The sequence below is a fragment of the Oncorhynchus keta genome, chromosome 35 (genome assembly GCF_023373465.1).
Source record: "Oncorhynchus keta strain PuntledgeMale-10-30-2019 chromosome 35, Oket_V2, whole genome shotgun sequence".
NCBI classification, from domain to species: domain Eukaryota; kingdom Metazoa; phylum Chordata; class Actinopteri; order Salmoniformes; family Salmonidae; genus Oncorhynchus; species Oncorhynchus keta.
The window spans coordinates 22,423,071-22,437,673 of record NC_068455.1 but is presented as its reverse complement, the minus strand read 5'-3'; the positions used below and the strand labels follow the sequence as shown (position 1 = coordinate 22,437,673).

At 48.8% G+C, this 14,603-nt stretch overlaps 1 protein-coding gene across 10 annotated transcripts in view; it reads left to right on the top strand.

The window, feature by feature from the left end:
* The window catches only part of LOC118368142 (ral GTPase-activating protein subunit alpha-1-like), a 119,857-nt gene that overhangs the window by 17,444 nt on the left and 87,810 nt on the right, over positions 1-14,603 (top strand). For 9 of the 10 annotated variants that reach the window (XR_008092897.1, XM_035751953.2, XM_052496688.1 and 6 more), the window contains exons 5-17: positions 1,663-1,706; positions 1,908-2,085; positions 3,495-3,610; positions 4,033-4,171; positions 4,451-4,665; positions 4,985-5,242; positions 6,052-6,234; positions 6,459-6,530; positions 6,685-6,833; positions 7,692-7,815; positions 8,219-8,388; positions 11,556-11,623; positions 12,523-12,693. Coding sequence is in view for 9 of the 10 variants with exons in the window: in XM_035751953.2 (XP_035607846.1) it covers positions 1,663-1,706; positions 1,908-2,085; positions 3,495-3,610; positions 4,033-4,171; positions 4,451-4,665; positions 4,985-5,242; positions 6,052-6,234; positions 6,459-6,530; positions 6,685-6,833; positions 7,692-7,815; positions 8,219-8,388; positions 11,556-11,623; positions 12,523-12,693 (1,887 nt within the window). In the remaining variant the exon portion in view is untranslated. The remainder of the gene's footprint in view (positions 1-1,662; positions 1,707-1,907; positions 2,086-3,494; positions 3,611-4,032; positions 4,172-4,450; positions 4,666-4,984; positions 5,243-6,051; positions 6,235-6,458; positions 6,531-6,684; positions 6,834-7,691; positions 7,816-8,218; positions 8,389-11,555; positions 11,624-12,522; positions 12,694-14,603) is intronic. The other variant, XM_052496687.1, reaches the window with a different exon arrangement.

Genomic DNA, 14,603 nt, shown 5'->3' with positions numbered 1-14,603 from the left:
GTGGTCTCTCCTTTTCCACTGCCCTCTCCTCACCCCTCCACTAGTTGGTCTCTCCTTTTCCACTGCCCTCTCCTCACCCCTCCACTAGGTGGTCTCTCCTTTTCCACCGCCCTCTCCTCACCCCTCCACTAGGTGGTCTCTCCTTTTCCACCGCCCTCTCCTCACCCCTCCACTAGGTGGTCTCTCCTTTTCCACCGCCCTCTCCTCACCCCTCCACTAGATGGTCTCTCCTTTTCCACCGCCCTCTCCTCACCCCTCCACTAGGTGGTCTCTCCTTTTCCACTGCCCTCTCCTCACCCCTCCACTAGGTGGTCTCTCCTTTTCCACCGCCCTCCCCTCCACTAGGTGGTCTCTCCTTTTCCACTGCCCTCTCCTCACCCCTCCACTAGGTGGTCTCTCCTTTTCCACTGCCCTCTCCTCACCCCTCCACTAGGTGGTCTCTCCTTTTCCACTGCCCTCTCCTCACCCCTCCACTAGATGGTCTCTCCTTTTCCACCGCCCTCTCCTCACCCCTCCACTAGGTGGTCTCTCCTTTTCCACTGCCCTCTCCTCACCCCACTCCACTGCCCTGGTGGTCTCTCCTTTTCCACTGCCCTCTCCTCACCCCTCCACTAGGTGGTCTCTCCTTTTCCACTGCCCTCTCCTCACCCCTCCACTAGATGGTCTCTCCTTTTCCACCGCCCTCTCCTCACCCCTCCACTAGGTGGTCTCTCCTTTTCCACTGCCCTCTCCTCACCCCTCCACTAGGTGGTCTCTCCTTTTCCACTGCCCTCTCCTCACCCCTCCACTAGCTCTCCTTTTCCACCTCCACTCCACTAGGTGGTCTCTCCTTTTCCACTGCCCTCTCCTCACCCCTCCACTAGGTGGTCTCTCCTTTTCCACTGCCCTCTCCTCACCCCTCCACTAGGTGGTCTCTCCTTTTCCACTGCCCTCTCCTCACCCCTCCACTAGATGGTCTCTCCTTTTCCACCGCCCCTCCTCACCCCTCCACTAGGTGGTCTCTCCTTTTCCACTGCCCTCTCCTCACCCCTCCACTAGGTGGTCTCTCCTTTGCCCTCCACCGCCCTCTCTCTCACCCCTCTCCACTAGGTGGTCTCTCCTTTTCCACTGCCCTCTCCTCACCCCTCCACTAGATGGTCTCTCCTTTTCCACCGCCCTCTCCTCACCCCTCCACTAGGTGGTCTCTCCTTTTCCACTGCCCTCTCCTCACCCCTCCACTAGGTGGTCTCTCCTTTTCCACTGCCCTCTCCTCACCCCTCCACTAGATGGTCTCTCCTTTTCCACCGCCCTCTCCTCACCCCTCCACTAGGTGGTCTCTCCTTTTCCACTGCCCTCTCCTCACCCCTCCACTAGGTGGTCTCTCCTTTTCCACTGCCCTCTCCTCACCCCTCCACTAGATGGTCTCTCCTTTTCCACTGCCCTCTCCTCACCCCTCCACTAGATGGTCTCTCCTTTTCCACTGCATTGAGACCACTGTGCAGTTGGATACAAAGCCCACCCTGAGAAAGCCAAGGACCCTGGGATGAGGGTCTCCCAGGTCTGACCGAGAACTCTGACATGTGCTGTAGTATTGGGGGCGGGGCTGGTTGGGTGTGGTAAGGGCAGGGGGAGTGGCAGTCCGGTTGTTGATATTCCATGTGATGCGTTTTGTTGTCCTCACAGGCCTCATTCTGAAGAAGTTGTTGCACACTGGGAACTCGTTAAAGGTACATGAGAGTGGTCCTTCATTCGCCAGTAGCATCGCCAGTAGCCAACCTGCCTCTGTACATGCAGTACTTCTGTTTTTGCTGTTGCCTTCGTCTTTCGCAATGGTGTTGACTGCTATGGGTATTTGGTAATAGAATGCTCATAAATATAGAAAGGCTCGATTCTATTTCTGTTCCTGACTGTGTCTCACTCCCATGTAGATCCGAAGGGAGGGTGTACGTCTGTTCCTGCTATGGATGCAGGCCTTGCAAGGCAACGCACTGAGAGAGCAGCTATGGATTTTTGCCTGTCTGATCCCTGGCTTCCCATCTCCCCAGTCAGAGCTTGGCCCTCGAACCCTGGACAACCTGGTCAACCCCCCTCTCAGCCTCCAGGAGAGTTAGTATCTCTACACCTATCACCTTGCTAGTGACTGTAGTTATAAGGAAAAATCTTGAGGTTGACCATTCCAGACCTGCCAACATGCAAGCATTTTGCGTACCAACTACGCATTTCTCTGTCCGTGTACGCAGGTTCGAGATCCAATGTTAAAAGTACACATAAATGAATAGGGCCTGATTTAAAATATATATATTAATAATAGTAATGTAATTACACTTGAATAAAAAATGAATCCACTGAGAAAATCTAACATCCCGATTATCAAGCCTCAACATACAGACATGTACGGATGCAACATACAGACATGTACGGATGCAACATACAGACATGTACGGATGCAACATACAGACATGTACGGATGCAACATACAGACATGTATGGATGCAACATACAGACATGTACGGATGCAACATACAGACATGTACGGATGCAACATACAGACGTACGGAATTTGTGTCAATGGACATGGAGATAAAAACATAATTATTGGACGTAGCTATGCCCTGTCTGCCCCTCCTCCTGTTTTTTGTGATAAGTGTTGAGTTTGCCGACTGTCAGCTGTATGTAAACACATGGACAAATCCCTTTTCGACTCCGTGTGTTGTGGAAAGGTAAACACTAATTGTTTCAAGCTAACGTTAGTGAACATAAGATGGACATTCAGTGTGCTCTAAAGTGCCAGCCGTTCACTCGCATTTTCTAGTGAATGAAATGAAATGCAAATGTCGCATTTGTGCAAGTGTGATATACATTTTATTCTGCGTCCCATTCATTGTATTTTCCATGTAACATTACGAGGATCACGCAACCTGATGGACTGTAACTGTCACAAAAAGCATTACAAAGTATAATCAAAAATAAATATTAACATCTTGGCATTAAATGGAGTCGTGAGTTTAGAATACTGTGTGATGGAGAATTAATGAGTGTCCGGTATTATCGACAGAGGCAATGCTTCTAAAATGCCTTTGCAATAGATTTGAGATTTTATACATTTTGAAAATCTGAAATGATGTATGCGCTGCAAAGATTCAATAGGCACCTTTTACATAGGCCGAAACAGCGGACTCTTCTAGCGGACAGCGTTCAGATTCTCTTTGCGGTAGCCTACTTAAGCTTTGTGTAACCCGTTTCCTCTACTATAGAGACTAAACTTGGGAGCATGTGCTACGAAAAACGTTATAGATAGTTATCTCTAATTTTCCCGTGCGCTTCTGGTACTCAGTAAAAAGTTGGACAGGGTTGGCAGGTCTGCTGTTCTGCAGCCTAAACATATTTCAGATTCAAACTCCTACGGCCAATGTCAAACCTAATTATCAGTCAAGCCCATGGGGCTGATTTATTTAGCTTTTTATCCTTTTTTATCTCCTCCTATATTGCTTTCCCTTCTTCTTCCATTCCTTCAGCTCAAGTGACTCCAGAAGAGATCAGTCCCCTGGTCCCTCCTCAGGCAGGGGATAGAGCCCAGGAAGACCTCACAGGATACTTTCTAGAGGCTCTTCTGAAATACATGGTAAACCAGGTACTCTTCCCTTAATTACTAACACTGCTAACATGCTTGGCATGGATGCATTACCTACTACCTACCAGCGAGCCTTTTGAGATGGACGTCTGTCTGCATGCTGAGAAGTGCAAATGACCGTAACCCCCTGAAAACCTCCTTACATCATGTTAAGTCACCCACAATGAACTCAGTTCAAAATTAAACGGGATCAACACCATAGCTCATATGTATAGCTCAAACTCATTATTAACGCTGAGTTGCATCGGCATGCTTTTGCTGCAGTGTACTGTATGCTCACACACAAACACACTGAGTTAACGGCTGCTCTCTCTCTCTCTCTCTCCCTGCCGCAGACAGTGCCTCCTCTCACCCCTGTCTCTGCTCCTGTTTCTGTAATGCTCTTTGTTAACAGTAGTCTCTTGTTTTCTTTCCCCCTGCAGGCCAAAAGTCTGGAGTGGAAGTGTAAAGACAACCACGAGAAGGGCTTTGCATTCCTGTTTGGAAACTTCAAGAAATATTACCTGCCGCACATATTCCCCAACTTCTCCAAGGAGACCAGTTTGTACCATCCCATACTGGGTGAGGAGACAAATTTGAATTAGTATGAGCGAAATAAACAGATAGGTCTTTGTTTATATACATTCTAAAGCTGATTCTTAGCTTTGCATTTTACTATAGTGGTGCACTGTTCATAGAAGTACATTGATACCCTTTTGGTACTACTGAGCCGAGCTGAGCTGGCATGGTTATACATCAGAGCCAGCACAGTATGAGTTGGGTCAACACAATGGTGTGAAGAGGGGAATAGTGATACATCTGTATACTCTATTCAACCTCTCCGTCTCCCCCCCCCCCCAGAGGTTCCTTCGATGAGACCAAAGCCGTACTACAGTGTGGTGAAGAAAGACCCAGAGACCAACGAGGCAGTGTACTGTACCAAGGAGAGCCTCCTCAACGCCCGGGTCATCTTCATCCGCTGGCTGGTGTCCTTATGGCTGGAGCCACGCTCCAACACTGGAACACACATCCCCGGGGTGGACGGAGAGAGGGAGAGCGTTCCAAAGAACATCCAGGTAATCACCGTATACACACCCGAGGGGAGAGTTTGCCTGGGTTAGCACAATGTATATATTATATCTAGGAATCATAGAGAGAGCGTGCCAATAAACATCCAGGTTGGCCATGCAGGCAGCACATCTGAAGGGCAGAAGTATGCAGGGTTAGCATAACTATCTTTACATTAAACAAAGCCTCTGGGACAGCTTTTGAGTTGTGATATTTCTCTGTCTGTGGGATATACTAGTGAACCTCCAACTCATGTATTGTGTTACATACATTTCCAGTCCTTATGGAAGCATTAATGGTGGTTGTGTTTCTCTGGTTGCGTTCCAGAGGGCAGCAGCAGGGCTGGCAGCGCGGGGACATGGCCTGGGGGAGGACCTGGGCCCCAGGGCAGACAGCCTGGACAGAGCGATTGGGTGTGAGCAGGAGCAGTCCCACTCCAACACCTCCACCCTGACGGAGAGGGAGCCCAGCTCCTCCAGCCTGTGTAGTATGGACGAGGAGCACCTCACTGACAAGGAGGTGGTGAGACGAGTCCTCTGTTCCTCCAGGACTAACGTCAACTTCATCACCGAGGTCTTCAGACAGGTACAGCACACATACTCAAACGCACAGTACATTGTGTATTGCTGGTTCTGGTTGTGATAAATACGTTTCCCTTCTTGGAACAATAAAGTTATATTACTACTACTACTATGTTCTGAATACCCCTGTAAAAGTCTGAATACCCCTGTAAAAGTCTGAATACCCCTGTAAAAGTCTGAATACCTCTGTAAAAGTCTGAATACCCCTGTAAAAGTCTGAATACCCCTGTCAAAGTCTGAATACCCCTGTCAAAGTCTGAATACCCCTGTCAAAGTCTGAATAACCCTGTCAGTCTGAATACCCCTGTAAAAGTCTGAATACCCCTGTCAAAGTCTGAATACCCCTGTCAAAGTCTGAATACCCCTGTCAAAGTCTGAATACCCCTGTCAAAGTCTGAATACCCCTGTCAAAGTCTGAATACCCCTGTCAAAGTCTGAATACCCCTGTCAAAGTCTGAATACCCCTGTCAAAGTCTGAATACCCCTGAAAAAGTCTGAATACCCCTGTAAAAGTCTGAATACCCCTGTAAAAGTCTGAATACCCCTGTCAAAGTCTGAATACCCCTGTCAAAGTCTGAATACCCCTGTCAAAGTCTGAATACCCCTGTCAAAGTCTGAATAACCCTGCAAAAGTCTGAATACCCCTGCAAAAGTCTGAATACCCCTGTAAAAGTCTGAATACCCTTGTAAAAGTCTGAATACCCCTGCAAAAGTCTGGTATTGTGTGGCTGTATGCCCCAAAGAGAGCAGAGAAGATAAACAAGTCTGCTCCATTTGAATCCACAGTGACATTGATGTGTCCTCTTTTCTCAGGCCTTCCTGTTGCCGATGTGTGAGGCTGCAGCCATGAGGAAGGTGGTGCGGGTGTACCAGGAATGGTTTGCCCAGGAGGACAAGCCTGTGTTTATGAGGGAGCCGGAGGAAGAGAAGTTCTTTACCACGGTTGGAGGGATCAACCTAGAGCCTGTACCCCAACAGGACGCTGAGAAGGAGGAGGTGAGTGTGGGGGAGGATGGATGGGGGAGGATGGATGGAAGCACCAGGGTCCATTAAGGAATACATTTTGCAATGGAAAAGGACTCCTTGTTTCAGTCCGTTTTCTTATATTTGGTGTCTAATGAACACAACCTTCAACAAAGACAAGTAAGTACACATGATGGCGCCTGTCTTCATGGTATCTCAGTCTAACACTTCTTGTGTATGTCTTTCTGTGTCCTCAGGGGGTGAATAAAGTGTCTGAGAAAGAGCTGCTGGAGTACAGTGTGCATGCCGGTGTTCAGCCCACTCTACAGGTATTTTCTATTGCCCAACACATACACACATTATGATAAATCGGCAACCACATAAAGTCTTATTCTGGAATGATCACTAACTTCCATCCGATACTGTCCAGTTCCATGCCTTTCTTCACCACCACCATCTACCCCTCGCTCTCTTTCACCCCAGGTGTTTGTCACCAACTCTGCCAACGTTTTTCTGCTGGAGCCAGCCAACGAGCTCAAGGTGTTGCTGGAGGAACATGTTGACATGTGCAAGAGAGTCCTCAACATCTATCGCAGCCTGGTCATGCATGAAACCATGGACCAGAAGACATGGTACAGCACCACAACACTACACGCTAACACTGAGCAGCGTATTGGTTCTAATGGGAAAGCATAGCATACATTTATGGCCAGACCCAATTTGCTACCCACCACTCCCATTAGCCCTAACCCTTCTATATTTGCAGATCTGAAGAGTCTGGTTATGTAATCTATATGACCAAAAGTATGTGGACACCTGATTGTTGAACACCTCATTCCAAAATCATGGGCAATAATATTGAGTTGGTCCCCCATTTGCTGCTATAACAGCCTCTACTCTTCTGGGAAGGCTTTCCACTAGATGTTGGAGCATTGCTGTGGGGACTTGCTTCCATTCAGCCACAAGAGCATTAGTGAGGTTGGGTACTGATGTTAAGCGATTAGGCCTGGCTCACAGTCGGCATTCCAATTCCTCCCGAAGGTCTTTGATGGGGTTGAGGTCAGGGCTCTGTGCAGGCCAGTCAAGTTCTTCCACACCCATCTCAACAAACCATTTCTGTATGGACTTCATAGCCACGTTGAAAGTCACTGAGCTCTTCTGTAAGTCTGTTCTACTGCCAATGTTTGTCTTTGGAGATAGCATGGCTGTGTGCAAGGTTTTATATACCTGTCAGCAACGGGTGTGACTGAACTAGCCGAATCCACTTATTTGATGGGGTGTCGACATACGATTTTCAGGGATACAGTATCTTCAACCTAGCTTCCTTTCCCCCTGAACACTGGATGCAGAGACCCTGCTCAGGTTTTTATTTTATGCCTGGTATGTTAGGTTAGGGCCAAGGTGGAGGGATAGAATCCCTCATGTTACACAAAAAGTGGAAAGTTCCTATGTGACCGCTACTCTTCTGGTGTCTGTCTATGCATCTGCAGGGAGCAGATCTTGCTGGTGCTGTTGAGGGTGACAGAGTGTGTGATGAGGAGACCTCCCTCCATCATGCCCCATGGCAAGAAGAACATCACTCTCTCTGGGAGGCTGGCCGGGGCCGTCTTTCAGGTACCCAGCATAGTACTCACAACAGTTGTTGTGTCCCAAGCGCCACCCTATTCCCTATATAATGCACTGCTTTTGACCTGGGCCCATGAGTTAAAAGCGCTGTACTATATAGGGAAGAGGATGCCATTTGGGACACCTACTGTGACTAACCGCAAGGGCTTTTTCTTAATAGTATTTTCTTGATTCCTCATGTCCTCTCCTTGAATCCTCCCCTCGCTTCCCACTGAAATTTTGAAAATAAGTTTGGGAGAGGACACAAGGAATCGAGGCAAAGACTTTTGAGAGAGCCATGGTGCCTCCATAACCTTCCTCTGCATGAGACCTAACTAAGGGATGTTTCTAAGGGACGTTTCTACTTGCCATGCTTCTCTGTCGGTCTCTGACTCTCCTCCTTCTCTGGTAGACCTTGATAGTGGCCTGGATCAAAGGGAACCTGAACGTGTACATCTCCAGGGAGCTGTGGGACGACCTGCTGGCCGTGCTGTCCTCGCTCACCTGCTGGGAGGAGTTGGTCACAGAGTGGTCCCTCACCATGGAGACGCTCACCAAAGTTCTGGCCCGCAACCTGTACAGGTAACGACAGGAGAGAACGTTCTAAACACACATACTGTAGAAAGCACAAGTCCAAGAATTTTGTTAAGACGTGTAAAGAAAATACAGTAAAACTTAAATGAATAGCCCGGGCAAATATTTGATTAAATCCCTGAACACAACAGGCACTTGTTAGAGCCAGGCTTCTATTCGAGCCAGGAGTCTTTTTCCTTAATGCACACAGCTTTTGTTAATTTTCATAGTTAATTGTTTAATTCCAGAATTCACTTCCAGCATTTTAATCAATTTATTATATTATTTCCTGCACTAATGTGTTATCTGTTACACATTGTCCAGTTTATTTTGTCTTAGTATGCCTCTATTATGTATATATTTTTTAAAGATCCTTGACAGAATAATGACAGCAGTTCTTACTGTAACAGCTCTCTTCTATCTCCTCCTCTGACGAAGAGGTAGAACAAGGATCGGACCAAAATGCAGCGTGATGATGATTCATGATATTTTAATGAAGAAAAACCTATACATACAGAAACTACAAAAATAACGAAATTAAATAATGAAAATCGAAACAACCCTATTTGGTGCAAACACAAAGATAGGAACAATCACCCACGAAAACACTCACAGAATATGGCTGCCTAAATATGGCTCCCAATCAGAGACAACGACAATCACCTGACTCTGATTGAGAATCGCCTCAGGCAGCCATAGACTAATTAGACACCCCACAAAACCCCAAGACAAAAAACACACCACAATAACCCATGTCACACCCTGGCCTGACCAAATAAATAAAGAAAACACAAAATACTAAGACCAAGGCGTGACAGAACCCCCTCCCCTAAGGTGCGGACTCCCGGACGCACCTCAAAACCATAGGGAGGGTCCGGGTGGGCGTCTGTCCATGGTGGCGGCTCCGGCTCGGGACGTGGACCCCACTCCATTAATGTCATAGTTCCTCCCCCTCGCGTCCTGGGATAATCCACCCTCGCCGCCGACCATGGCCTAATAGTCCTCACCCAGAACCCCACTGGACTGAGGGGCAGCTCGTGACTGAGGGGCAGCTCGGGACTGAGGGGCAGCTCGGGACTGAGGGGCAGCTCGGGACTGAGGGGCAGCTCGGGACTGAGGGGCAACTCGGGACTGAGGGGCAGCTCGGGACTGAGGGGAAGCTCGGGACTGAGGGGCAGCTCGGGACTGAGGGGCAGCTCGGGACTGAGGAGCAGCTCAGGACTGAGGGGCAGGCTCAGGACTGAGGGTAGCTCAGGACTGAGGGGCAGCTCAGGACTGAGGGTTGGCTCTTGCAGACTGGGGGTGGCTGGGGACTGGGGGTAGCTCTGGACTGAGGGGTAGCTCGATCTGGAAGAGTCTGGACTGAGGGACAGCTCTGGACTGAGGGGCAGCCAGGTAAGAGTTGGCTTTGGCAGATCCTGGCTGGCTGGCAGATCTGGAAGAGTCTGGTTGACTGGCAGATCTGGAAGAGTCTGGTTGACTGGCAGATCTGGAAGAGTCTGGTTGACTGGCAGATCTGGAAGACTGGCAGCTCTGGCTGACTGGACGGATCTAGCTGCTCTGGCTGCTCCATGCAAACTGGCAGCTCTGGCTGCTCTATGCAGACTGACAGCTCTGGCTGCTCTATGCAGACTGGCAGCTCCATGCAGACTGGCAGCTCTGGCTGCTCTATGCAGACTGGCAGCTCTATGCAGACTGGCAGCTCTGGCTGCTCCATGCAACCTGGCAGCTCTGGCTGCTCCATGCAGACTCTGGCAGCTCTGGCTGCTCTATGCAGACTGGACAGCTCCATGCAGCTCTGGCTGCTCCATGCAACCTGGCAGCTCTGGCTGCTCCATGCAGACTGACAGCTCTGGCTGCTCCATGCAGACTGGCATCTCAGGCTGCGCTGAACAGGCGGGAGACTCCGGCAGCGCTGGAGAGAAGGAAGGCTCTGGCTGCGCTAAACAGGCGGGAGACTCCGGCAGCGCAGGAGAGGAGAAAGGCTCCGACAGCGCTGAACAGGGGGGAGACTCCGGCAGCGCTGGAGAGGCGAGGCGCACTGTAGGCCTGATGCGTGGTGCTGGCACTGGTGAAGCTGGATAGAGAACACGCACAGGAAGCCTGGTGCGGGGAGCTTCCACCGGAGGACTGGTGTGTGGAGGTGGCTCTGGATAGACCGGACCGTGCAGGCGCACTGGAGCTCTTGAGCACCGAGCCTGCCCAACCTTACCTGGCTTGATGCCCACTCTAGCCCGGCCAATACGAAGAGCTGGTATGAACCGCACCGGGCTATGCACCCGCACTGGAAACACTGTGCGCTCCATAGCATAACACGGTGCCTGCCCGGTCTCTCTAGCCCCGGTAAGCACAGGGAGTTTGCGTAGGTCTCCTACCTGGCATAGCCATACTCCCTGTGAGCCCCCTCCAAGACATTTTTGGGGCTGAGTTCTTCCTCGGCGAGGCTGAGCCATCCGCGTTCGTCCTCCCATGTCCAGTCCCTCTCTCGTGCTGCCTCCTCCCTGGTTTATCCAGCGCCCTCCCAAGTCCAAAGTCCTTCCTGCTGACGCTGTTGCCTGTTACTTGCTTGGTCCATTTGTGGTGGGTGATTCTGTAACGGCTCTCTTCTATCTCCTCCTCTGACGAAGAGGTAGAACAAGGGATGCAGGACACCTTACATTACAAAACTAACGCCAAACAGCCCTAGAAACACAAAGACAGGAACAATCACCCACGAAAACACTAAGATGATTTCTGGGGACTCTATAGACTTTAGACACCCCACAAAACCCCAAGACAAAAACACACCACAATAACCCATGTTGTTGACTGTTTTTGTGCTTGCCAGTTATCTAGTGGCTATCAGTTTCTTACTGCCAATAAAATTCATTACTGAATTATGTAATGTTTATTTATTGAATGAATAAATCAAACATTACACCTCGTAAACAATTGATGGTAATTCATGAAAACCCTGTAAACAATTCATTTAGACCCTCCGTTTATTTGAGACAGGCATTTATTTGCTGAAATGTGTGCCGTTGCCTGCCTATTAAAAGGGACCAGCGGCTATTGGAGACTGCGTTTTAATTGAATTTTCACGGTAATATTAAACAGAGGTTCAATTTGTCATGGAATCTAAGAGAGGGATGGCCCTTTTTTAATTGTATTTGTATTTTGTTCCATAACCTGTACAGTCTGGACCTCAACGAGCTGCCCCTGGACAAGCTGAGCGAACAGAAACAGAAGAAACACAAAGGGAAAGGTACACACGCTGCTTCCTCTCTCTATCACTCTGTCAACAGTGTACTGGAGGGGATAGGCAGGTATACGCCGTATAACCACATGGACATTGCATGTACTCACTTCTTAATACCCACTGATAGGTACCAAAGTGGTGTAGTGGAGGAATACGCCATTTCAATTAATAAGGCTGATAGATCAGAATGTTTTGCTTAGAATTTTGATAAACTATTAGTTCTTCACATTTCGGCGCAGCAATGTACCGATGGTTGTAGGCCTTCGCGTGACTACCAAATTGACTACCGGCGTTCTAAAATGTGCACCACACATACGAGCGGTTTCATGGACAGAGATGGAAATATCCGTTCGGAATTTAAAAATAGAGGGGATTTAAATATGCAACAACTAAGATAATGCTTTTGGCTGCTTGACAATGGAAGAAAGTTGAAGGAAAGCCAATAGAACAGGAGAAAGCATATGACTAAGTCTATATAAAAAAGAATTGCCTCCATGTTTCTATGGTGGGATTTTGGCTATAGGCTACTTTAAAGTAAGGTAAGACATTCCTCATAATATGAAGTAAAATGTCCAGGTTTAAAACAATTAAGAAATATAAAAAATATAGCGATGATAATGATAGGCCTAACCATCTTCTGGTAGATGGAAACGCTTTCCCAAAACCTTATTTTATTGCATCAATCCAGTAGCCATTTATTTTCCAACTCCAATTCATGTGCTACAGAAACACTGCTAACCAAACAACAGTGCTGGGTGCCTGTGCAATTGGACCACTACACCACTGCTCCCTCCCTCACTCACTCACTCACTCACTCACTCACTCACTCACTCACTTCTATTTTTTAACACCACAGAGACGTTCCAACCTGAACCCAATCTTTCCCTCTCTGTGTTGGTCACTAGGGGGCGCTCACGAGGGCCAGAAGACGGCTGTGGGCCATTCGTTCTCTAAGGGCTGGAGCAGGGACCAGCCTGGGAGCGGTCAAGCAGCAGCCATGAGGCAGCGCAGTGCCACCACGGCTGGCTCCCCGGGTATGGAGAAGGCCAGGAACATCATGCGCCAGAAGACTGTGGGTTAGTGTCACAGCCGTCATATTTATCAGAGGAAACTACATGTCTATATATGGGAAGGATGGTTGTCTTAACCTTATGGCAAGGCGTTTAAGATATATTTTCATGGATGATTTAAAATGCTTTATGTGATGGTTTCAGTAGATCTATGTACGTGGCACATTTGAGTAAGATTTTGGTGTAATGGTCAATGCAGCTATAATGCTGCTATACTGCTGTTAACTGTCATTAAATTATTTTAGCCATTTATACATAATCAATGAAATAGGAAATCAGTACTGTGTGGGAGTCCTCCAGTGAAGAAGGTTTCAACTGAGCATAATGGTTGTGTGGGTTCTCTTTCAAGTATTCGTTTCGGTATTTCACTATGGGATACGCCCCCAGCATATTCATCAGATGCCTTATTACACTACGCCAGCCATAATTGGCTGGACATTGAGACATGTGCGTCGGGGAAGGGTTTCCTTCCTACCTTATAAAGGACCCTGACGCAGTGTTTCTGAGTCAATGTAACACCTCTTCTCGCTTTTCATCAGAAAGCTTACCTCGACACGACCGCATCTTCCAGAAATAGCTAAACTGTACACAGAAGTGAGCTTACAACTTGCACACCGGGTGCTTTTCTTGGGATTCCCTTCACCATAGCTAGAGGAAAATTATTTGAGTTAGTAACAGGTACAGTTGTGACACAGCTAACTCGTTCACAACCAAGTTAGCTGTATCCGAACAGTGATTAGTCGTCGGCAAACTAGCCACCACGCTAGCTCGTTTTTTTCTTTTTACTTCGGCAAGAAAAGTTTACTAGCTTCATCAAGCTATCTTTTCAAACCTTTCCTTTCGGAAACAGTACCTGGCCATCACACCGAGTGCAACCGTCGGAGATAACCCACTCTAATAGCTAGCTATCGGCCAAGCATACCATGTTATTTTTTTCTGGCAGCTAAAAACATAGCATCCAAGCTATGCAGCAAAGGCATCTCCCACCTCAAACAAGAGCACGAATCTGCTCCTGTGGAAATAAGATATCGGCCAAGGACACCCACTCGGTGTGCTCCGCTTGCCTTGGGCTGCAACATGCCCAGGAAGCATTAGCCTCCCTTGGCTCCTGTCCACACTGTGCCTTCTTCACTGTGAAGAGCCTCCATCTCAGGCTAGCATGCCAAGCTAGCCTGAGTCAACAGGATCCTAACATGGAGACCGGCGCACTGGAGGTGATGGATATCCTCACGGGAGATCGTGGCGCAACGGCTAGCGCTAGCTGGGGCGACCAGCTCGACGCCATAGCACCGCTGCTGGAGGACTCCACCAGCGACCTCGCGACACCCCCCCCCGCGCCGGGCTTCCTGATCCGAGACGACAACGACTCCACAGGATTTTCCGACAGTCTCAGAATCATCTGTTGGAGACAAAGATTCCTTCATCCCCTCATGCCAGCTCACCAAGCTTTCTGCCGGGGAATCAGGAACAAAACACGAAGGGAGGGTATAATCCACACCAGCTCTCGGTGTGGCCCTGCAGGACGTGTGCAAACGCACTGTGAATAAACTGGTGATTCCCTGGCCCAATGCAGTAGCAGAGACCACCACATCCCGCTACAAGGGTAAGATGCTAACCAAAGCTAAACGGGCAGCCAGGCATTACTACCAGTCTGGAGGAGGTTACCCGTACCCAGAGTACACCTTTCTCCTCCAAGAACCCTGTCCATGGTGGGTCAATGTTGGACTGCTTTGACATGACAGGGATTGGGCTGGCCCACATGCCCCATCGAACCCCTGGTGGCTTCCCATCTACACCCCAGCCAGAAGTCATCCATGACCTCGACTCTCCCCACCTTACCAACAAAGTACGAGTCCTTCCAGTCCTCTGTGACAGAGAAAAACTAGAGGTTGGTTGCCACAGCGGTGAGGGCTCTC